At 42.3% G+C, this 24,657-nt stretch overlaps 1 protein-coding gene across 1 annotated transcript in view; it reads left to right on the top strand.

Moving 5' to 3' along the window:
- LOC120026206 (interferon-induced protein 44-like) overlaps positions 1–20,352 on the top strand; it is a 31,701-nt gene extending 11,349 nt beyond the window's left edge. The window contains exons 2-8 of the mRNA XM_038971032.1: positions 13,504–13,565; positions 14,074–14,107; positions 14,663–14,867; positions 18,835–18,984; positions 19,082–19,253; positions 19,414–19,514; positions 19,769–20,352. Coding sequence (XP_038826960.1) covers positions 13,514–13,565; positions 14,074–14,107; positions 14,663–14,867; positions 18,835–18,984; positions 19,082–19,253; positions 19,414–19,514; positions 19,769–19,951 — 897 coding nt within the window. The 5' untranslated portion in view covers positions 13,504–13,513 and the 3' untranslated portion in view covers positions 19,952–20,352. The remainder of the gene's footprint in view (positions 1–13,503; positions 13,566–14,073; positions 14,108–14,662; positions 14,868–18,834; positions 18,985–19,081; positions 19,254–19,413; positions 19,515–19,768) is intronic.
- Positions 20,353–24,657: the final 4,305 nt, after the last annotated feature.

Below are 24,657 nucleotides of genomic sequence, written 5' to 3'. Positions count from 1 at the left end.
AAAACGGCGCCTGAACTGCCCGTCTGCCCAACGGCGCCTGAACTGGCCGTCTGCCCAATGCCGTCTGAACTGTCCGTCTGCCAAGCGCCGCATGAACTGCCCATCTGTACTGAGCCTTCAAAGCCGCCCGTCTGCCATGAGCCTGCAAAGCCGCCCGTCTGCCATGAGCCTTCAGAGCCTTCCGCCAGACAGGAGCCGCTAGAGCCTTCCGCCAGACAGGAGCAGCCAAAGCCTTCCACCAGACAGGATCAGCCAGAGCCTTCCGCCAGACAGGATCAGCCAGAGCCTTCCGCCAGACAGGATCAGCCAGAGCCTTCCGCCAGACAGGATCAGCCAGAGCCTTCCGCCAGACAGGATCAGCCAGAGCCTTCCGCCAGACAGGATCAGCCAGAGCCTTCCGCCAGCCATGACCAGCCAGAGCCTTCCGCCAGCCATGACCAGCCAGAGCCGTCCGCGAGCCATGACCAGCCAGAGCCGTCAGCGAGCCATGACCAGCCAGAGCCGTCAGCGAGCCATGACCAGCCAGAGCCGTCAGGGAGCCATGACCAGCCAGAGCCGTCAGCGAGCCATGACCAGCCAGAGCCGTCATCCAGCCATGACCAGCCAGAGCCGTCATCCAGCATTGAGCCGTCATCCAGCCAGGATCCGCCAGAGCCAGCCAGCCAGGATCCGCCAGAGCCAGCCAGCCAGGATCCGCCAGAGCCAGCCAGCCAGGATCCGCCAGAGCCAGCCAGCCAGGATCCGCCAGCCAGCCAGGATCCGCCAGCCAGGATCCGCCAGCCAGGATCCGCCCCTCAGTCCGGAGCTGCCCCTCAGTCCGGAGCTGCCCCTCAGTCCGGAGCTGCCCCTCAGTCCGGTGCTGCCCCTCAGTCCGGTGCTGCCCCTCAGTCCGGTGCTGCCCCTCAGTCCGGTGCTGCCCCTCAGTCCGGTGCTGCCCCTTAGTCCGGTGGGGTTAATTTGGAGGGTGGCCATTTGGAGGAGACTACCAAAGCGGGTATTGACAATGGTGGAGTGGGGGCCACGTCCCGCACCCGAGCCGCCGCCATGATGGGGCCCACCCCGTACCCTCCCCTTTCTATTTCAGGTTGTGCGGTCGGAGTCCGCACCTTTGGGGGGGGGGGGGGGGGTACTGTCACGCCCTGGCCTTAGTAATCTTTGTTTTCTTTATGTTTTTTAGTTAGGTCAGGGTGTGACATGGGGAATGTATGTGTTTGTAGTGTCTAGGGGTGTTGTATGTGTATGGGGCAGAGTAGAGTAATGTTGTCTAGTTATGTCTATGGCTGCCTAGATTGGTTCTCAATTAGAGACAGCTGTCATTCATTGTCTCTGATTGGGAGCCATATTTAAGGCAGCCATAGGCAGTAGGCTTTTGTGGGGTGTTGTCTATGTTCTATGTTGCATGTGTGCACTTAGTTCTGTTTAGCTTCACGATCGTTTGTTTTGTTCATTTTGTAAGTGTTTGTTTTTTCCTTCATTAAAGAAGATGTATTTTTCACGCGCTGCGCCTTGGTCCTCTCTCTCTCAAGAAGACGATCGTGACATATATCTTTAATTCTCTGCATAACACTTGTATCTTTCTTAAACGTTTATGATGAGTATTCCTGTAAATTGATGTGGCTCTCTGCAAAATCACCAGATTTTTTTGAGGCAAAACAATTACTGAACATAACGCGCCAATGTAAACTGAGATTTTTGGATATAAATATGAACTTTATCGAACAAAACATACATGTATTGTGTAACATGAAGTCCTATGAGTGCCATCTGATGAAGATCATCAAAGGTTAGTGATGAATTTTATCTCTATTTCTGCTTTTTGTGACTCCTCTCCATGGCTGGAAAATGGCTGTGTTTTTTGTGACTAGACGCTGACCTAACATAATAGCATGGTATGCTTTCGTCGTAAAGCCTTTTTGAAATCGGATACTGTGGTGGGATTAAAAACAAGTTTATCTTTAAAATGGTGTATAATACTTGTATGTTTGAGGAATATTAATTATGAGATTTCTGTTGTTTGAATTTAGTGCCTTGCACTTTCACTGGCTGTTGTCAAATCGATCCCGTTAACGGGATTTCAGCCATAAGAAGTTTTTAAGAAGCACTTTCAATGGAGGTTCACTATTGAACTTGCTTTTTAGCCCAGGACTGAGCTAAATCTGTGTCAAACTGCCACTAAATGTAGTGTTTTTGTGAAATAAATAGAAGTCAAATTGCGTACTTACATCAAGTGCTTTGCGTTTCTTGGCAAGTAGCATCTCGATGTCTGACGCTACCTTCTCCACCATCTCATAAGGAGAATTCTTTACCAGGCTGAACTGCCTTCTTTTCTCATTGTAGATCTGCAGAAAGAGTAAGAAAACAGACATCAATTTGAGTGCAGTTAAATGATAGTTCCACATACAGTATGTTGTACTGGTTGTATTACTGCATTTAACATAATTTGCAACAGTTTCCAATCCTTGAGTATGTGGACCCCTACTTGTCGAACATTTAATTCCAAAATCATGGGGATTAACCTGTCTAGGACACACGTTCCGCTAGCGGAACCCCGCCCACATTCCACTGAAAAGGCAGCGCGCGAAATTCAAAAAATATTTTTCAGAAATATTTAACTTTCACACATTAACAAGTCCAATACAGCAAATGAAAGATAAACATCTTGTGAATCCAGCCAACATGTCCGATTTTTTAAATGTTTTACAGCGAAAACACCACGTATATTTATGTTAGCTCACCACCAAATACAAAAAAGCACAGACATTTCTTTCACACCACAGGTAGCTTGCACAAAACCGACCAAATAGAGATAGAATTAGTCACTAACCAAGAAACAACTTCATCAGATGACAGTCTTATAACATGTTATACAATAAATCTATGTTTTGTTTGAAAAATTTGCATATTTCAGGTATAAATCATAGTTTTACATTGCAGCTACAATCACAAATAGCACCGAAGCAGCTAGAACAATTACAGAGACCAACGTGAAATACCTAAATACTCATCATAAAACATTTATGAAAAATACATGGTGTACAGCAAATGAAAGACAAACATCTTGTGAATCCAGACAATATTTCAGATTTTTTAAGTGTTTTACAGCGAAAACACAATATAGCATTATATTAGCTTACTACAATAGCCAACCACACAACCGCATTCATTCAACGCAAAGGTAGCGATAGCGAAAAAAACAGCAAAAGATATAAATGTATTCACTAACCTTCACAGCTTCATCAGATGACAGTCCTATAACATCATATTACACAATACATATATGGTTTGTTCGAAAATGTGCATATTTAGAGCTGGAATCCGTGGTTATACATTGTGAAAACGTAGCAACTTTTTCCCAGAATGTCCGGATATACACTGCTCAAAAAAATAAAGGGAACACTTAAACAACACAATGTAACTCCAAGTCAATCACACTTCTGTGAAATCAAACTGTCCACTTAGGAAGCAACACTGATTGACAATAAATGTCACATGCTGTTGTGCAAATGGAATAGACAACAGGTGGAAATTATAGGCAATTAGCAAGACACCCCCAATAAAGGAATGTTTCTGCAGGTGGTGACCACAGACCACTTCTCAGTTCCTATGCTTCCTGGGTGATGTTTTGGTCACTTTTGAATGCTGGCGGTGCTCTCACTCTAGTGGTAGCATGAGACGGAGTCTACAACCCACACAAGTGGCTCAGGTAGTGCAGCTCATCCAGGATGGCACATCAATGCGAGCTGTGGCAAGAAGGTTTGCTGTGTCTGTCAGCGTAGTGTCCAGAGCATGGAGGCGCTACCAGGAGACAGGCCAGTACATCAGGAGACGTGGAGGATTTGTGGCCTGCTGGAGGTCATATTGCAGGGCTCTGGCAGTGCACCTCCTTGCACAAAGGCGGAGGTAGCGGTCCTGCTGCTGGGTTGTTGCCCTCCTACGGCCTCCTCCACGTCTCCTGATGCTGAACAAGGAAATTTGGGGTCATGTCATTCCAAGAGCTCTCGTTTGACCTCAGATCAAGCTATACACCCCATTTCACCTCTCACTGCCTGTTGACATCTAGTGGAAGGCGTATGAAGTGCATGTATATCCATAGATTTCAAGCAAATGAATAGGAAGGCCCTGGAACAGAGCCTCGATTTCAGATTTTTCACTTCCTGACGGGAAGTTTGCTGCAAAATGAGTTCTGTTTTACTCACAGATATAATTCAAACGGTTTTAGAGACTTGAGAGTGTTTTCGATCCAATAGTAATAATAATATGCATATTGTACGAGCAAGAATTGAGTACGAGGCAGTTTAATTTGGGAACGATTTTTTACAATGTGAAAACAGCGCCCCCATATCCCAAAGAGGTTTTTAATATGGCGTACCCCTTTGCTGCAATAACAGCCTCCACTCTTCTGGGAAGGTTTTCCACTAGATGTTGGAACATTGCTGCGGGGACTTGCTTCAATTCAGCCACAAGAGTATTAGTGAGGTCGGGCATTGATGTTGGGCGATTAGGCCTGGCTTGCAGTTAGCGTTCCAATTCATCTCAAAGGGATTCGATGGGGTTGAGGTCAGGGCTCTGTGCAGGCAAGTCAAGTTCTTCTACACCGATCTCAATAACCCATTTCTGTATGGACCTCGCTTTCCTCGCTTTCCTCGCAGGAAAGGGCCTTCCTCAAACTGTTGCCTCAAAGCTGGAAGCACAGAATCGTCTAATATGTCATTTTATGCTGTAGCAGTAAGATTTCCCTTCAGTGGAACTAAGGGGCCTAGCCCAAATTATGAAAAACAGCCCCAGACCATTATTCCTCCCACACCAAACTTTACAGTTGGCACTATGCATTGGGGCAGGTAGCTTTCTCCTGGCATCCGCCAAACCCAGATTTTTCAGTCAGACTGCCAGATGGTGAAGCGTGAATGATCACTCAAGAGAATGTGTTTCCACTGCTCCAGCCGACGCTTGGCATTGCGCATGGTGATCTTATTCTTGTGCGCGGCTGCATAGCCATGGAAACCCATTTCATGAAGCTCACCGATGAACAGGTTTTGTGCTGATGTTGCTCCCAGAGGCAGTTTGGAACTCAGTAGTCAGTGTTGCAACCGAGGACAGATGATTTTTATACGCTTCAGCACTCGTGGTCCCGTTCTGTGAGCTTGTGTAACCTACCACTTCGCGGCTGAGTCGTTGTTGCTTCTAGATGTGTCCACTTCCCAATAACAGCACTTACAGTTGCCCAGGGCAGCTCTAGCAGGGCAGACATGTTACGAACTGACTTGTTGGAAAGGTTTAATCCTATGACGGTGCCACGTTGAAAGTCACTGATCTCTTCAGTATGGGCCATTCTACTGCCAATGTTTCCTATGGAGATTGCATGGCAGTGTGCTCAATTTTATTCACCTGTCAGCAATGGGTATGGCTGAAATAGCTGAATCCACTAATCTGAAGGGGTGTCCACATACTTCTGGCCATGTAGTGTAGCTACTAGGGCCGGGACGCTATTAATATCACAATATTCCAAGATGGCGTAGCAGTCGGACATTTTTTTCATCTTGTCCCGTCCCGTGTAAATATAGTTTTATTTTCGTATATATTTCGTATATATTTTTATCTCACATTCCATCTACGGACTGAATATACTCTCCAGCAACCCGCCTTACCCAATGTGGTATGGATCTGCTATTTTTATACTTTAGAACCGGAACTCCCATCAGAAGCTAGCCAGCCAACTAGCTACTAGCTAGTAGTCAGTTAGCCACTGCTAGCGGTCTTCACTGTTAACTCGGACACCAGCCAGCCTCAGTTCGGTCAAGACCTGCCAGTCTACACAGTGCGATATCAACCCAGAGCATACCGGACTGCTTTTTCTCTACCACATCTCCAGATTGCTACCGCAAGCTCTGAACCTTTACACCGGATCATCGCAGCTAGCTAGCTGCAATCCGAGTGGCTACGCCTGGGCTAACGTCTCTGTCCCGAAGCAAGCACCAGTTAGCCTTGAGCTAGCCTCGAGCTAGGCCCATCTCCCGGCCAGCCGAAGAGGTCCACCAGCTAATTCTTGGGCTAGAATACCTCTTTTGCCAATTGGCCTGGACAGTTTACTGCCAACATGGAGCCCCGCCGATCCACCACGACTGGTCTGCCGACGTAATCATCCGAGGTGGTTTCAACAGGCTCTTCAGTGCGACGTCGCCGAAGGTCCATCTGCTAGCCCCAGCCCGCTAGCTGTCTGAATCGCCGTATCTCCAGCTCACCTAGCGTAGTGGCGACTACTGAATCGGCTCCCTGACTCACCTATTGCTACTCATTGGACTCTATGATCACTCGGCTACACATGCCTCTACCTGATGTCAATATGCCTTGTCTATTGCTGTTTTGGTTAGTGATTATTGTCTTATTTCACTGTAGAGCCCCCAGCCCTACCCAATATGCCTTAGATAGCCTTTTTGTTCCACCCCCACACATGCGGTGATCTCACCTGGCTTAACTGGTGCCTCTAGAAACAAAACCTCTCTCATCGTCACTCAGTGCCTAGGTTTACCTTCACTGTACTCACATCCTACCATGCACTTGTCTGTACATTATGCCTTGAAACTATTCTTCCACGCCCAGAAATCTGCTTCTTTTACTCTCTGTTCCGAAGCACTAAACGACCAGTTCTTATAGCCTTTAGCCTTTAGCCGTACCCTTATCCTACTCCTCCTCTGTTCCTCTGGTGATGTAGAGGTTAACCCAGGCCCTGCAGCCCCCAGCACCACTCCCATTCCCCAGGCGCACTCATTTGTTGACTTCATGCATGTTAACATCAGAAGCCTCCTCCCTCAGTTTGTTTTATTCACTGCTTTAGCACACTCCACTAACCCTGATGTCCTAGCCGTGTCTGAATCCTGGCTTAGGAAGGCCACCAAAAACCCTGAAATTTACATCCCCAACTACAACATTTTTGACAAGATAGAACTGCCAAAGGGGGCGGAGTTGCAATCTACTGCAGAGATAGCCTGCAAAGTTCTGTCATACTATCTAGGTCTGTGCCCAGACAATTCGAGCTTCTACTTTTAAAAATCCACCTTTCCAGAAACAAGTCTCTCACCGTTGCCGCTTGTTATAGACCCCCGCTCAGCCCCCAGCTGTGCCCTGGACACCATATGTGAATTGATTGCCCCCATCTATCTTAAGAGTTCGTACTGTTAGGTGACCTAAACTGGGATATGCTTAACACCCCGGCCGTCCTGCAATCTAAGCTAGATGCCCTCAATCTCACCCAAATTGTCAAGGAACCTACCAGGTACAACCCAAAATCGATAACCATGGGCACCCTCTTAGATATCATCCTGACCGACTTGCCCTCTAAATAAACCTCTGCTGTATTCAACCAGGATCTTAGCGATCACTGCCTCATTGCCTGCATCCGTAATGGATCCGGAGTCAAACGACTACCCCTCATCACTGTCAAACGCTCCCTAAAACACTTCAGCGTGCAGGCTGAAGTGTTTTAAGGAGCGTATCCTGGAAGGATATTGACCTCATCCCGTCAGTAGAGGATGCCTGGTTGCTCTTTAAAAGTACTTTCCTCACCATCTTAAATAAGCATGCCCCATTCAAAAAATATAGAACTAAGAACAGATATAGCCCTTGCTTCACCCCAGACTTGACTTCCCTTGACCAGCACAAAAACATCCCGTGGCGTTCTGCATTAGCACACTGTGGGGGCGGCAGGTAGCCTAGTGGTTAGAGCATTGGACTTGCAACCGAAAGGTTGCAACGAAAGGTTGCAACGTTGCAAGATCGAATCCCTGAGCTGACAAGGTAAAACAAAAATGTCGCTCTGGCCCTGAACAAGGCGGTTAACCCACTGTTCCTAGGCCTTTATTGAAAATTAGAATTTGATCTTAACTGACTTGCATAGTTAAATAAAAATTAGCATCAAATAGCCCCCGCGATATGCAACTTTTCAAGGAAGTCAGGAACCAATATACACAGTCAGTTAGGAAAGCTAAGGCTAGCTTTCTCAAACAGAAATTTGCATCCTAGAGGATGCACTAAAGCACTAATTCCCCCAACAATTGGGACACTGTAAAGTCTATGAGAGCACCTTCTCCCAGCTGCCCACTGCACTGAGGCTAGGAAACACTGTCACCACCGATATAATTTCAATAAGCATTTTTCTACGGCTGGCCATGCTTTCCACCTGGTTACCCCTACCCCGGCAAACAGCTCTGCACCCCCTGCAGCAACTTGCCCAAGCCCCCCCGCTTCTCCTTCACCCAAATCCAGACAGCTGATGTTCTGAAAGAGCTGCAAAATCTGGATCCCTACAAATCAGCTGGGCAAGACAATCTGGACACTCTCTTTCTAAAATTATCCACCGCAATTGTTGCAACCTCTATTACTAGCCTGTTCAACCTCTCTTTCAAATCGTCTGAGACCCCCAAAGATTGGAAAGCTGCCACGGTCATCCCCCTCTTCAAAGGGAGAGACACTCTCAACCAAAACTGTTATAGACCTATATCCATCCTGCCCTGCCTTTCCAAAATCTTCTGAAGCCAAGTTAACAAACAGATCACCGACCATTTTGAATCCCACCATACCTTCTCCACTATGCAATCTGGTTTCCGAGCTGGTCATGGGTGCACCTTAGCCACGCTCAAGGTCCTAAACAATATCATAACCGCCATTGATAAAAGATAGTACTGTGCAGCCGTCTTCATCGACCTGGCCAAGGCTTTCGACTCTGTCAATCACCGCATTCTTATCGGCAGACTCAATAGCCTTGGTTTCTCTGCCTCACTTGGTTCACCAACTACTTCTCAGATAGAGTTCAGTGTGTCAAATCGGAGGGCCTGTTGTCCGGTCCTCTGGCAGTCTCTATGGGGGAGCCACAGGGTTCAATTCTCAGGCCGACTCTTTTCTCTGTATATATCAATGTCGTCGCTCTTGATGCTGGTGATTCTCTGATCCACCTCCACGTAGACGACACCATTCTGTATACATCTTGCCCTTCTTTGGACACTGTGTTAACAAACCTCCAAACGAGCTTCAATGCCATACAACACTCCTTCTGTGGCCTCCAACTGCTTTTAAATGCTAGTAAAATCCGAATGCATGCTCTTCAACCGATTACCACCCGCCCGCCCAACTAGCATCACTACTCTGGACGGTTCAGACTTAGAATATGTGGACAACTACAAATACCTAGGTGTCTGGTTACTGTAAACTCTCCTTCCAGACTCACATTAAGCATTTTCAATCCAAAATTAAATCTAGAATTGGCTTCCTATTTCGCAATAAAGCCTCCTTCACCCATGCTGCCAAACATACCCTTGTAAATCTGACTATCCTACCTATCCTTGACTTCTGCGATGTCATTTACAAATTAGCTTCCAACACTCTGCTCAGCAAACTGGATGTAGTCTATCACAGTGCCATCCGTTTTGTCACCAAAGCCCCATATACTTTGTTGGGGCGGCAGGGTAGCCTAGTGGTTAGAGCGTTGGACTAGTAACAGAAAAGTTGCAATATCAAGTCCCTGAGGTGACAAGGTACAAATCTGTCATTCTGCCCCTGAACAAGGCAGTTAACCCACTGTTCCTAGGCTATCATTGAAAATAAGAATTTGTTCTTAACTGACTTGCCTAGTTAAATAAAGGTAAAATAAATACTATGCGACCTGTATGCTCTTGTTGGCTGGCCCTCTACATATTTGTCGCCAAACCCACTGGCTCCAGGTCATCTATAAGTCTTTGCTAGGTAAAGCCCCGCCTTATCTCAGCTCACTGGTCACCATAGCAGCACGCGCTCCAGCAGGTATATTTCACTGGTCATTCCCAAAGCCAACATTTCCTTTGGTGTGTTCTCTGCTGCCAATGACTGGAACGAATTGCAAAAATCACTGAAGGTGGAGACTTATATCTCCCTCTCTAACTTTAAGCATCAGCTGTCAGAGCAGTTTACCGATCACTGTACCTGTACACAGTCAATCTGTAAACAGCACACCCAACTACCTCATCCCCATTTTGGTATTTATCTTCTTGTTCTTTTGCACCCCAGTATCTCTACTTGCACATCATCATCTGCACATCTATCACTCCTGTGTTAATACAAAATTGTACTTTTTTTGCCACTACGGCCTATTTATTGCCTTACCTCCATAATCTTCTACATTTGCGCACACTGCACATAGATTTTTCTATTGTGTTATTGACTGTACGTTTGTTCATGTGTAACTCTGTGTTGTTGTTTTTGTCGCACTGCTTTGCTTTATCTTGGCCAGGTCGCAGTTGTAAATGAGAACTTGTTCTCAACTGGCCTAAATGGTTAAATAAGGGTGAAATAATAAAAAAAAAATATTCCGTAGTATCGTGGCAAGGAAACAAAACATGAAGCAGATTAAACTTCTTTAGGAAAACAGCCTTAATGTTGGAAACAAACATCATTATGTTGCCATCCAGAGTCACATGCATTTATTTTCCAAGCTATAGCACACCATCTTACATACAGCAGGTATTTAAAGGACCAAAGAGTTTGGTCTGCTTCGTATTTTCCTTTTTGCCATGGAAAGAATATTGTAATACTGGTATCCACCCAGCCCTAATAGCTGCAGTGCAGACATGACATACTATTCAACCCAAATAATATTTTTACGTTTTAGGGTTGAGTTAAAGGTCCAATGCATCCGTTTTTATCTCACCAACAAATCATTTCATGGTAACAATTAAGTACCATTCTGTGATTGTTATCAATTAAAATGGTTTAAAACACAAAAAAATAGCTTCTTAGCAAAGCAATTTCTCAAGCAAGAATTGTGATAGGACTGTCTGGGAGTGGTCTGAGTGGGGAGTTGAAAACTAGCTGTTATTGGCAGAGAGGTTCGGAACGCTTTGTCTTATTGGTCTACTAACTAATTTACCACCTGGGGATGTCACCAGGCAGGCCAACACTCCATCCAACCAAAACAGGCTGAAATCTCAAGCGGCCTTACACTAAAAGGACATTATCGTAATTTTCACAATTCACCGTATTATTCCAACCTCATAGTGTGGATATATATATACATATATAAACACAGGAAAATAAGCCTCTAATTCCACAAATTAAATAATTTCTCTCTGTACATTCTATTTAATTCAATTCAAATTCCAGGTCAGTCTTTAAATTCAGAAATAATTAAATTCCTCTCCATTCAACAATACTGAATGAACAATGAACACTTATTTTAACTTAATATAATACATCAATAAAATCAATTTAGTCTCAAATAAATAATGAAACATGTTCAATTTGGTTTAAATAATGCAAAAACAAAGTTTTGGAGAAGAAAGTAAAAGTGAAATATGTGCCATGTAAAAAAGATAACGTTTAAGTTCCTTGCTCAGAACATGAGAACATATGAAAGCTGGTTGTTCCTTTTAACATGAGTCTTCAATATTCCCAGGTAAGAATTTTTAGGTTGTAGTTATTATAGGACTATTTCTCTCAATACCATTTGTATTTCATATACGTTTTACTATTGGATGTTCTAATAGGCACTTTAGTATTGCCAGCCTAATCTTGGGAGTTGATAGGCAGCGCAATGAAACATTGCGAAGAGCTGCTGGCAAACGCAGTAAAGTGCTGATGAAGGAATGCTTACGAGCCAGCTGCTGCCTACCACCGCTCAGTCAGACTGCTCTAGCAAATCGTAGACTTAATTATAATATAATAACACACAGAAATATGGGCCTTAGGCCATTAACATGGCCAAATCCAGAAACTATAATTTCAAAAACAAAACGTTTATTCTTCAGTGAAATACGGAACCGTTGTCACATTCCTGACCTGTTTTCCATTGTTTTTGTATGTGTTTAGTTGGTCAGGGCGTGAGTTGGGGTGGGCATTCTATGTTATGTGTTTCTATGTTGGGTTAAATGTGTTGCCTGATATGGTTCTCAATTAGAGGCAGGTGTTTGACGTTTCCTCTGATTGAGAACCATATTAAGGTAGGCTGTTCTCACTGTTTGTTTGTGGGTGATTGTCTTCCGTGTTTGTGTTCGTCACCACACGGGACTGTTTCGTTTGTTTAGTCTGTTCCTGTTCGTGCGTTCTTCGTGTTATGTAAGTTCTCATGTTCAGGTCTGTTTAACGTCGTTTGTTGTTTTGTAGTTTGTTCTAGTGTATTTTCGTCTTCGTTATTATTATTAAAATCATCATGTCTACATACCTCGCTGCGTGTTGGTCCGATCCATGCTCCTCCTCGTCTGAGGAGGAGAACGACGTCGACAGCCGTTACAACCGTTCCGTATTTTATCTAACGGGTGGCATTCATAAGTCTAAATATTGCTGTTACATTGCACAACCTTCAATGTTATGTCATAATACGTACAATTCTGGCAAATTAGTTTGCAACAGGCCAGGCGGCCCAAACTGTTGCATATACCCTGACTCTGCGTGCAATGAATGCAAGAGAAGTGACACAATTTCCCTACTTTAATATTGCCTGCTAACATGAATTTCTTTTAACTAAATATGCAGGTTTAAAAATATATACTTCTGTGTATTGATTTTAAGAAAGGCATTGATGTTTATGGTTAGGTACATTTGTGCAACGATTGTGCTTTTTTCGCAAATGCGCTTTTGTTAAATCATCCCCCGTTTGGTGAAGTTGGCTGTCTTTGTTAGGAAGAAATGGTCTTCACACAGTTCGCAATGAGCCAGGCAGCCCAAACTGCTGCATATACCCTGACTCTGTTGCACAGAACGCAAGAGAAGTGACACAATTTCCCTAGTTAAAATAAATTCATGTTAGCAGGCAATATTAACTAAATATGCAGGTTTAAAAATATATACTTGTGTATTGATTTTAAGAAAGGCGTTGATGTTTATGGTTAGGTACATTGGTGCAACGACAGTGCTTTTTTCGCGAATGCGCTTGTTAAATCACCACCCGTTTGGCAAAGTAGGCTGTGATTCATAGATAAATTAACAGGCACCGCATCGATTATATGCAACGCAGGACAAGCTAGATAAACTAGTAATATCATCAACCAGGTGTAGTTAACTAGTGATTGTGTTAAGATTGATTGCTTTTTAGAAGATACGTTTAATGCTAGCTAGCACCTTACCTTGGCTCCTTGCTGCACTCGCATAACAGGTAGTCAGCCTGCCACGCAGTCTCCTCGTGGAGTGCAATGTAATCGGCCATGATCAGTGTCCAAAAATGACGATTACCGATTGTTATGAAAACTTGAAATCGGCCCTAATTAATCGGCCATTCCGATTAATCGGTCGACCTCTAGGTCAAACAGCCTACCTATACTGGAACTATAGAAATACACGTTGAAAGTATTTAAAACAAATCCGGCAGTCAATGTTTGATACATTCCATTTACTGGGAAATGTAAAATTACTGAATTCCAATTAAATTCCACAGATTAATTGGAAAACATTAGAAGTCCAAACATTCTAATTACAATTGAATAACTTGAAAGATTGAAATTCTAATTAAATTGGAATTGACCCCAACCCTGTTACATTCCCTCTCAGAAAAGCAAACATGGGTGGAGGAGAATCAACGCCAGCACCACCATCAACCCCACCAAAGAAGGGTAAGAGAGATGACATATCTGTAAAATACAGTCAACCACTGATAGTGAATATCAGGTGTGAGTGCAAATTCTGTTCAAGCACAGTGCATCAGTCCCAATTCTTTTTACTTGTTCTGGGAACCTGCTTACACCGTTTTAGCGCATGCATTGACCACAGCCCCAAGGCTTTACTTATATAGTACATACCCTGTAGGGGCGGCAGGTAGACTAGTGGTTAGAGCGTTGGGTAACCGAAAGGTTGCTGGATCGAACCCCCGAGCTGACAAGGTCAAAATCTGTCATTCTGCCACTGAACAAGGCACTTGACGGTCTACTGGGGAACAGTGGGCTATTGTAAATAAGAATTTGTTCTTAACTGACTTGCCGAGTTAGATAAAATGTAAACCTACTCTCATTAATTATGTGTAATTGTATTAAAAATGTGAAAGTAAGAGATGGTGGGTATTGGAATGTGGAAAACAATAATTAAGTGAATTTAATCTAAATGTGTTCTATGTGTGTCACACAGAATTTGACAAACAATGGAGGGAAACATATTGGAGGTAAGTACTGTACCGACTGACCAAATATGGAAGACGAAGGAGAAAGAGAGAAAGTAAAACAAAAGTTTTGGTTATTTTTTACATTTTATTTAACCTTACATTTTTTCAGTTAAGAACAAATTCTTATTTACAATGACGGCCTACCCCAGCCAAACACTGACCCGGGCGACCCTGGGTCAATTGTGCGCCGCCCTATGGGACTCCCAATCACAGGCGGTTGTGATACAGCCTGGAATCAAACCAGGGTCTGTAGTGACGCCTCTAGCACTAAGATGCAGTGGCTTAGACCGCTGCGCCACTATCATTACAATCCCTATCAAGGGTTGTGTTGTGTGAATAGTGTGCTATGCTAAATTGCTGATATCAGTTTCCCACCATCTTAAATCAATTAAGTCCTGGTGTTATCTTGCAATTTCTCTGTATATAATTATAAGCAGTCTATGGCCACTGTTTTGCATTGAATCTGTGCCACAAATGCTAAAAGGTTAGCATTTGGAAACAGTGGCCAGGTAAACAAAACAAGAAGTAACAGGTACTCTTCATTGTCTCTGACAGTAAAGGAGAGAGAGACCACATGGTGGATGCACTGAGGGGCTTTAAACTGAGTGATCCTGACGTGGGTCAGCTCAGATGCCTGCTATATGGACCAGTCGGTGCAGGAAAGTCCAGCTTCATCAACTCAGTCAACAATGTCTTCCAAAATCGGATAACAAGTAGTGCCCTGGTAGCTTCTACCTCTGGCACAAGCTTCACCATGACAGTAAGCTGCAGTGTCTAATACATTTAACAGACACAATGGCATGGGATATGGCTCCCTAATATATCCTGGTACATTTAGACATACAGTATTTAATGAGCTACAAACAGGCAGAACAGAGACATGAGGGACTTGTAGAAACAAAGAGAGGTCGTCTGCGCTCTTTTAAATGCAAAACGTAGTCAATCACAGGGGCGTAGGTTTTGTAAAAGTAGGACCATAGAAAGGACTGTTGGAGACTCAAATGCACAAATATATATAATTTATATATTTTCATATGAAAAGGTGCATAAAGAATATGGACAAGACAAAAGAAAGCACACAAATCTGGCTATCAAGAAAACATAAATGAGTTGATTACATGACATAATAAAGCCTAGATTAATACAAAGGATGTAACTACACAGTAGAATACAAAGTAGAAATGAACACAGTAGAAATGTTATATTATGTATTCTACTGCTTAGTTATATCCTTTGACTTAAAAACCGAAACGTTGGTCTTGCATTTTTACTTTATGCACCTTTTTGCACGTTGGGGCATTGTGCCCAAGATAAATGATATATTCAGTACCAGTCAAAGGTTTGGATACACCTACTCATTCAAGGGTTTTTCTTAATTTGTACTATTTTCTACAATGTAGAATACTAGTGAAGACATCAAAACTATGAAATAACACATATGGAATCATGTAGTAACCAAAAAAAGTGTGAAACAAATCAAAATATATTTTATATTTGAGAGTCGTCATAGTAGCCACCCTTTCTTTGCCTTGATGACAGCTTTTCACACTCTTGGCATTCTCTCAACCAGCTTCATGAGGTAGTAACCTGGAATACATTTCAATTAACAGGTGTGCCTTGTTAATTTGTGGAATTTCTTTCCTTCTTAATGTGTTTGAGCCAATCAGTTGTGTTGTGACAAGGTAGGGGTGGTATACAGAAGACATCCCTGTTTGGTAAAAGATCAAGTCCATATTATGGCAAGAACAGCTCAAATAAGCAAAGAGAAACGACATGAAGGTCAGTCATTTAAAGAACTTTGAAAGTTTCTTCAAGTGCAGTCGCAAAAACCATCAAGCGCTAAGAAGAAAATGGCTTTCATGAGGACCGCCACAGGAAAGGAAGACCCAGAGTTACCTCTGCTGCAGAGGATAAGTTCATTAGAGTTACCAGACTCAGAAATTGCAGCCCAAATAAATGCTTCACAGGGTTCAAGTAACAGATATCTCAACATCAACTGTTCAGAGGAGACTGTGTGAATCAGGCCTTCATGGTTGAATTACTACAAAGAAAACACTACTAAAGGACACCAATAAGAAGAAGAGACTTGCTTGGGCAAGAAACATGAGCAATGGACATTAGACCAGTGGAAATTTGTCCTTTGGTCTGAAGAGTCCAAATTTGCAATTTTTGGTTCCAACCACTGTGTCTTTGTGAGACGCAGAGTAGGTGAACGGATGATCTCCGCATGGGTGGTTTCCACCGTGAAACATGGAGGAGGAGGTATGATGGTGTGGGGTGTTTTGCTGGTGACACTGTTTGATTTATTTAGAATTCAAGGCACACTACCACAGCATTCTGCAGCAATACGCCATCCCATCTGGTTTGCGCTTAGTGGGACTATCATTTGTTTTTCATCAGGACAATGACTCAACACATCTCCAGGCTGTGTAAGGGCTATTTGACCAAGGAGAGTGATGGAGTGCTGCATCAGATGAGCTGGCCTCCACAATCAACCAACCTCAACCCAATTGAGATGCTTTGAGATGATTTGGACAAGAGAGTGAAGGAAAAGCAGCCAACAAGTGCTCAGAATTTGTGGGAACTCCTTCAAGACTGTTGGAAAGCATTCCAAGTGAAGCTGGTTGAGAGAATGCCAAGAGTGTGCAAAGCTGTCATCAAGGCAAAGGGTGGCTACTTAAAGAGTCTAAAATATAAAATATATTTGGACTTGTTTAACACTTCTTTGGTTACTACATGATTCCATATGTGTTATTTCATAGTGTTGATGTCTTCACTATTATTCTACAATGTAGAAAATTGGAATAATAAAGAAAAACCCTTCAATGAGTGTCCAAACTTTTGACTGGTACTGTATGTACACACACACACACACACACACACACACACACACACACACACACACACACACACACACACACACACACACACACACACACACACACACACACACACACACTAGGAACAGCTTTCTACTATTGAGACTGGTGCACTTCACAAAATAGATGGCATCATGAGGGAGGAAAATTATGTGGATATATTGAAGCAACATCTCAAGACATCAGTCAGGAAGTTAAAGCTTGGTTGGAAATGGGTCTTCCAAATGGACAATGACCCCAAGCATACTTCCAAAGTTGTGGCAAAATGTCTTAAGGTCAACAAAGTCAAGGTATTGGAGTGGCCATCACAAAGCCCTGACCTCAATCCTATAGAAAATGTGTGCGCAGAACTGAAAAAGTGTTTGCGAGCAATGAGTCCTACAAACCTGACTCAATTACACCAGCTCTGTCAGGAGGAATGGGCCGAAATTCACCCAACTTATTGTGGGAAGCTTGTGGAAGGCTACCCGAAACATTTGACCCAAGTTAAACAATTTGAAGGCAATGCTACCAAATACTTATTGAGTGTATGTAAACTTCTGACCCACTGGGAATGTGATGAAAGAAATAAAAGCTTAAATAAATAGTTCTCTCTACTATTATTCTGACATTTCACATTCTTAAGATAAAGTGGCTATCCTAACTGACCTAAGACAGGGAATTTTTACTATGATTAAATGTCAGGAATTGTGAAAAACTGAGTTTAAATGTATTTGGCTAAGGTGTATGTAAACGTACGACTTAAACTGGATTCACCTGGTCATTCTGTCGTGGAAATTTTTTGTACACTCCGTGTATATACACTGCTCAAAAAAATAAAGGGAACACTTAAACAACACAATGTAACTCCAAGTCAATCACACTTCTGTGAAATCAAACTGTCCACTTAGGAAGCAACACTGATTGACAATAAATGTCACATGCTGTTGTGCAAATGGAATAGACAAAAGGTGGAAATTATAGGCAATTAGCAAGACACCCCCAATAAAGGAGTGATTCTGCAGGTGGTGACCACAAACCACTTCTCAGTTCCTATGCTTCCTGGCTGATGTTTTGGTCACCAAACGTCCTGCACGGTGTTGGGCTGTAAGCACAACCCCCACCTGTGGACGTCGGGCCCTCATACCACCCTCATGGAGTCTGTTTCTGACCATTTGAGCAGACACATGCACATTTGTGGCCTGCTGGAGGTCATTTTGCAGGGCTCTGGTAGTGCTCCTCCTTGCACAAAGGCGGAGGTAGCGGTCCTGCTGCTGGGTTGTTGCCCTCCTACGGCCTCCTCCACGTCTCCTGATGTACTGGCCTGTCTCCTGGTAGCGCCTCCATGCTCTGGACACTACGCTGACAGACACAGCAAACCTTCTTGCCACAGCTCGCATTGATGTGCCATCCTGGATGAGCTGCACTACCTGAGCCACTTGTGTAGGTTGTAGACTCCGTCTCATGCTACCACTAGAGTGAGAGCACCGCCAGCATTCAAAAGTGACCAAAACATCAGCCAGGAAGCATAGGAACTGAGAAATGGTCTGTGGTCACCACCTGCAGAATCACTCCTTTATTGGGGGTGTCTTGCTAATTGCCTATAATTTCCACCTTTTGTCTATTCCATTTGCACAACAGCATGTGAAATTTATTGTCAATCAGTGTTGCTTCCTAAGTGGACAGTTTGATTTCACAGAAGTGTGATTGACTTGGAGTTACATTGTGTTGTTTAAGTGTTCCCTTTATTTTTTTGAGCAGTGTATTTGTTGACTCTGAGCCTCAGTTTGGGATGCTTTTCATGTTTCTGAGTGTGAGGGTATCGATCCTTTCCATATGAATGTTATTAAATAAAATGTTTATTTTCAGTATGACACACACTACATTCAGGGCCGTTCAGGAGAAAAACGTCTTCCCTTTGCATTCAATGATGTCATGGGTCTGGAAACACAACAAAATGGGTTGCACCCTAATGACATCATCAATGCTCTGAAGGGCCATCTACCAGAGGGCTATGAGGTAAAGCAGAATTCAAACACGCACACACGCACGCACGCATGCACACACACACACACACACACACACACACTAACAAATCTTTTATTTTCTTGGCCAGTTCAATCCTTTCCACCCATTATCGGACAAAAAAAAGGAATTCATTCAGAATCCCAGCTTAAGTGACAAAACTCACTGCCTGGTGAGTATTGTGTCAGCGGACAAACTCACTATCATGTCAAAGGATGTCATAGACAAGATGAAGAACATCAGGGCAGAAGCCAGCAGACTGAGTAAGTACGCTCTTTAAACTCTGTTTCTCAATGGTAACTACAACTACGGCTGGGTATCAGTTGTCACCTTTCAGCTGTAGCGCTTGACTTTTCACTATTACATTATACAGTGTTACTTATGCTAGTCCTTCTATTCATTAAATATTAATTTCTATGGCAGAAATTCCTCAAGTTGTTGTCATGACCATGCCAGACAAGGCTTGTGTACTGGTGAACAAGGATGTGAAGAGAATCTTCTACAGCAAGGCGATCAAAGAGAAGGTAAATCACATGACCTCAGACCTGATCAAATTTCACATTGCCTGGACAAGTGTTTTAACATGTCAGCTAACCATATAATATGATGAGGCAATCTGATGCCCAACTGCACAGTTGATGACGTGGCACGCAACCATCGGTTGACGCAATGCAATGTCTGCGATGTAGTCAGCCATTAAATCTTGGGTGTGCTGACATGATTAAATGATCATCACTCAAGAAAAACTGATCGTGCCCTTTTTGTCTCCGTTTTTCAGATGGAGCTCTGCAGTAATGAGCTAGGCCTTCCCATGAACTGCATCCTGCCGGTGAAGAACTACCACGAGGAGGGGATGCTGGATAACAACATGGATATCCTGATACTGAACGCCATGACTCAGATTATGAACTTCGCCAACGACTACCTCTGGCAACTCCAACAACATGCAATTCAAAAATAGAATGAGTATTAAGAGATGAGTTAGTGAGCCCTGCAGTTTAAGATTGGAATAAAGTTCCTAATTTCTATATTTTTGACATTGTTGTCATATAATTTAATGTCCATGTAGAGGCCTAAATATGTTATCTGCGGCTCTGGGAGAAAGGTATTTTGATTGAGTATGCATTTCGTGTGTCAAGAAAATCTTTAAAATAAACTAAGCTTTGCTGTGCATATATGCTACTTTTTAACATTAACACCCAACAGTGTACAATTGTGTTAGATAAACTAGCATCCTTCACCGAATTCTTTAGATGACTAAAACTGATTTTAAACGATACTTTGTTTTAATGATATAACATTAATTTGATGTGACATTGTTGTATCTTTTTTTTGTAGCTTTTCTGCTTAAGTTGACTTCATTTCCAGGTACATTTTAAGTTAAATAAATAATTTAAAAAAATGATGGCTATTGATGACATTGCCATCTTTCTCTCTATATCCAGGTTTCCATCCAACCATTTCATGGGGATGAATTACCTGACACATAAAGAAACTCATGATAGGCCTGATGGAAATGGCAAATTTGGCTGTAAAATTTCCCAATGCCGACAAAACAAAATACACTACATAAGGGTGGATAATTTTGGGGGTCTGTGAAATAGATTATGCGACAATTGTAGTGGAAACGCATTAAAAACTTCTTGCCACTAGGGGGTGCCATTTCGACATAGCACAAATTCGTATCCAAATTAAACTGCCTCGTACTCAATTCTTGCTCGTACAATATGCATATTATTATTACTATTGGATAGAAAACACTCTCTAGTTTCTAAAACCGTTTGAATTATGTCTGTAAGTGAAACAGAACTAGACTTAGAGCAATTCTCCTATGAGGATTTGAAAATGGTGAAATCTGCTTGCTGTTCCCAGACCTGTGGATAACCCTGACTGTCTTCTATTGGTTGAGATGCACTGCATACGCCTTCCCCTGGTTGTTAGCGAATAGGGAGAGTTGAAATGGAGTCTCTACGCAGTTCAGAAAGTTGATAAATTGATTGGAATCGAGGTGTCCACCCTTTTGGATCTTCGCGCTGGCGCAGAAAGGGTCTTAGAATGTCTTTTTAGAAGCTCTGGTTTTAGAAACTAGATATATCCGGCTCTGTTTTTATTCGATATAGGCTTTAAAGACATCATAATCTTGTTATTTTAAACCGATTTATATCAGTTTATGTCAGTATATTGCGATTTTCGGGCATTTCATTTTCTGACGTTGTATTGAGTTGGGTATCTCTCTCTCGAATGCCATTGTGTACTGCTAATTGCAACGTCGAAGGAAACATTCTCCAACCCAGCAACGATTCTTTTGGCCAACGGACACCTTTCCCAAGATTCTGATGGGAGTTCAGCTAATAGTAAGTACTATTTATGCTGATAATTCGTTGTTCTGTTGAAAAACTAAAATGCATAAGACGCCATTATTTTCCGTGTAGCCTTGCGCTATCGCACCCTGTATTGCACCCAGTATTGCGCAGTAAGGTTAATTTTAAAAATGTAATTCAGCGATTGCATTAAGAACTAATTTGTCTTTCAATTGCTGTCCACCCTGTATTTTTTAGTCAAGTTTATGATTATTTATTGATTAGACTAGGTGACTCTCCAAGACGGCGCCCGAAATTTTCTGGGGAGCTTGGTAACTTTTCTCATTGTATAAGCACGATTTGTGCCGCTAAATATGCACATTTTCGAACAAACTCTATATGCATTGTGTAATATGATGTTACAGGACTGTCATCTGAAGAATTCTGAGAAGGTTAGTGAAAATTCATATATTTTGGTGGTGAATACGTTATCGCTATGTTTGGCTGGAATCAATGCTGTTGTTTGGTTTGCTACTGTGCTAAGCTAATATAACGCTATATTGTGTTTTCGCTGTAAAACACTTAGAAAATCTGAAATATTGTCTGGATTCACAAGATCTGTGTCTTTCCATTGCTGTACGCTGTGTATTTTTAAGAAATGTTTTATGATGAGTAATTAGGTAATACACGTTGCTCTCTGTAGTTATTCTAGTCGATTTGTGATGGTGGCTGCAATGGTAAACTATGATTTATACCTGAAATATGCACATTTTTCTAACAAAACATATGCTATACAATAAATATGTTATCAGACTGTCATCTGATGAGGTTGTTTCTTGGTTAGTGGCTATTTATATCTTTATTTGGCCGAATTTGTGATAGCTACTGATGGAGTCAAAAACTGATGGAGTAATAAAAGTGGAGTCTTTTGCTAACGTGGTTAGCTAATAGATTTACATATTGTGTCTTCCCTGTAAAACATTTTAAAAATCAGAAATGATGGCTTGATTACCAAGATGTTTATCTTTCATCTGGTGTCTTGGACTTGTGATTTAATGATATTTAGATGCTACTATTTACTTGTGACGCTATGCTAGCCTATGCTAGTCAGCTTTTTTACTGGTGGGGGTGCTCCCGGACCCGGGATTCTGAGGAAGTAGAGGTTAAAGCGCAAATATTGCTATAATAACCATCATATCGAAGTACACTTGGAGTCACGCGATGGATGGTATGTTATGTTGTACAACCACCATGACGTGTAAAAGCATGCAGAGTTTATAGGCAGATTAAATACCGTAAATTATGGTGAATTTATGCTAGTTAACCTGTTGAATGTTAATGTGAAGTGGATGGCTGTATAAAACATATCTTCATGAGAGGGCCATGAACAGTACCTAGTAATGCCTTATACTGTTAGAAAGCGGTGCTGTTGCTTTTTTGGGGTATTTATTATTTGTATTAACTTTTTGCACTAGCACGCACTGCTATAGTAAATAGTATGAAAAAATAAACATTTTAGATTTAATATTCTAATTTAATTCGCTATGAACAACCAATTCATGAAAAATTACAATTGATATGCTATGAGATTTCAGCTGCCTAATTTTCTGTAATAATTTGGTATAAAACTAGTGGTCGGAAAATCGGACAAATTTCCTGGTGCACTGCTCTCATTCATTGATGTCTCTATCCTCCTGTGAAGAACACAAAGTGGTTTTGTATCACATCTTCAAATTGTGTTTTTAAAATGAAATTTGATATAGAATGATGAGACTTCCTGTCGCTGCAGTAGACTCTCAGCTTAGCAGCGATATGCAGTTTGTGTGCCTGAGATGTACCGTTCACCACAAATTGAAGGACAGTCCGGTCAGCGATGACCCTTTTCCTAACCTAAACCTAATTATCCTAACCTACAATGTTAATCCTCTTAACCTGCTGCGTAAGTCGTATCCTTATCGAAGTGGCTCGTTTTTAGGGAATCTCGATTCAAAAAGCCCCACCGATGACGTCTCTGGTAATTCCTTTGTCTCCGTCTTTCTGGCAGATGGACGCCAACTTGGCGTATTGCTGCCGCCGCTGGTTTGAGTGCACACTGCACTCTCTACCCAAAGTAAAAATTGTGACTAAAACTAACCAGTAACCTCACTTAAAAGTAACAAGCTTCCTGTCCCATCAGAACATGCAAGAGTATAGTAGCGAATACATATTTAAATACAATTTAAATAATGTTTGAATTTGATTTGACATTGCACTTTTAATTGGTTCAGTATTTTTTGAGAGAAATAGGCTGTCACCAGTAGGGTTTCCAACTTTCTCACTACCAAATAAGGGACAAAAGGTGGCGTGCCAGTGCACGGTGTCACGGCGGTGTGGGTATGGTGTTGTGTGAATGAATATACAGTGTATATTCTTATTCAATTGGAAAGGCAAAACATTTATATATTCCATTTAGTCTATAGCTTTACTAAAACTGTATCATCATGTAAACTTCTGCGAATAAACCTCAAAATAAATTATCAAAGAAATCACAATTTTGACCTTTACAGCAAAAGAATATATATACATTTCAAATGCAAAAGAGGAAAAGAGGGGCATGAGTCACTCACCAAGTCTACTTTTTCCATTGATATTTTTTGCTACTCTTGAATGTTTCAAGCAGTCATTTGTACTTTTGCATAGCCAGAGAGAAGTCCTTACATGACAAGTCACAGTTCACAGATATTTGAAGTTCACTTTTGATCAGCTCTGTGCTGCATCTGTTTCTTGAGTCTGACCATTTAATGGTCATCAGAGAGAACATCCTCTCTACAAAGGCATTGAGACTGGCACACTGAGGACAAATGAGACAATCCTGAACATGTTGACAAATGAGACAATCATCAAGTTGGCTTTCCCTAGGTTTTGGAAAACTGCCACCCACTGCTCACTGGTGGATTTTGTGGTATCCTGTCTGGCTTTGTGTATTTCCTCCCAGCTAGCACAAAACTCTTCATAGAGTTGGTCCATACTGACTGTCTCTGTCATTTTGAGGGAAACCACCACCTGCTCCAGGCCAGTGAAGGAGAGCTCCTCATAGAGGCCGATCGGTTTCAGTTTCAACGTTACATTTTCTGGTGAGAAATCAAACCACTTGTCAATGTTTGTAGTAACAGTGTCACAGAACTTCAAAGTCCTGTTGCTGTGTGGATCTTTGTGCTGATAATTGTTTGTCCATCAGCTGCTTGGTCTGGTATCCAAAAAAGCTTTCCTGTTTCCGCTCATTTTAAATTTTTGGACTTCCTCGTAAACATCTGTGATGCAGAGTGTTGTTTCCTCCAGCTTTTTATGAGTTGGTCAAAAACACACCCCACGTTGTGGAAAAAGCACA

This window comes from Salvelinus namaycush, chromosome 2, assembly GCF_016432855.1.
Source record: "Salvelinus namaycush isolate Seneca chromosome 2, SaNama_1.0, whole genome shotgun sequence".
NCBI lineage: Eukaryota > Metazoa > Chordata > Actinopteri > Salmoniformes > Salmonidae > Salvelinus > Salvelinus namaycush.
The sequence above is the reverse complement of the archived record's forward strand: the minus strand, read 5'-3'. Positions and strand labels throughout refer to the sequence as shown.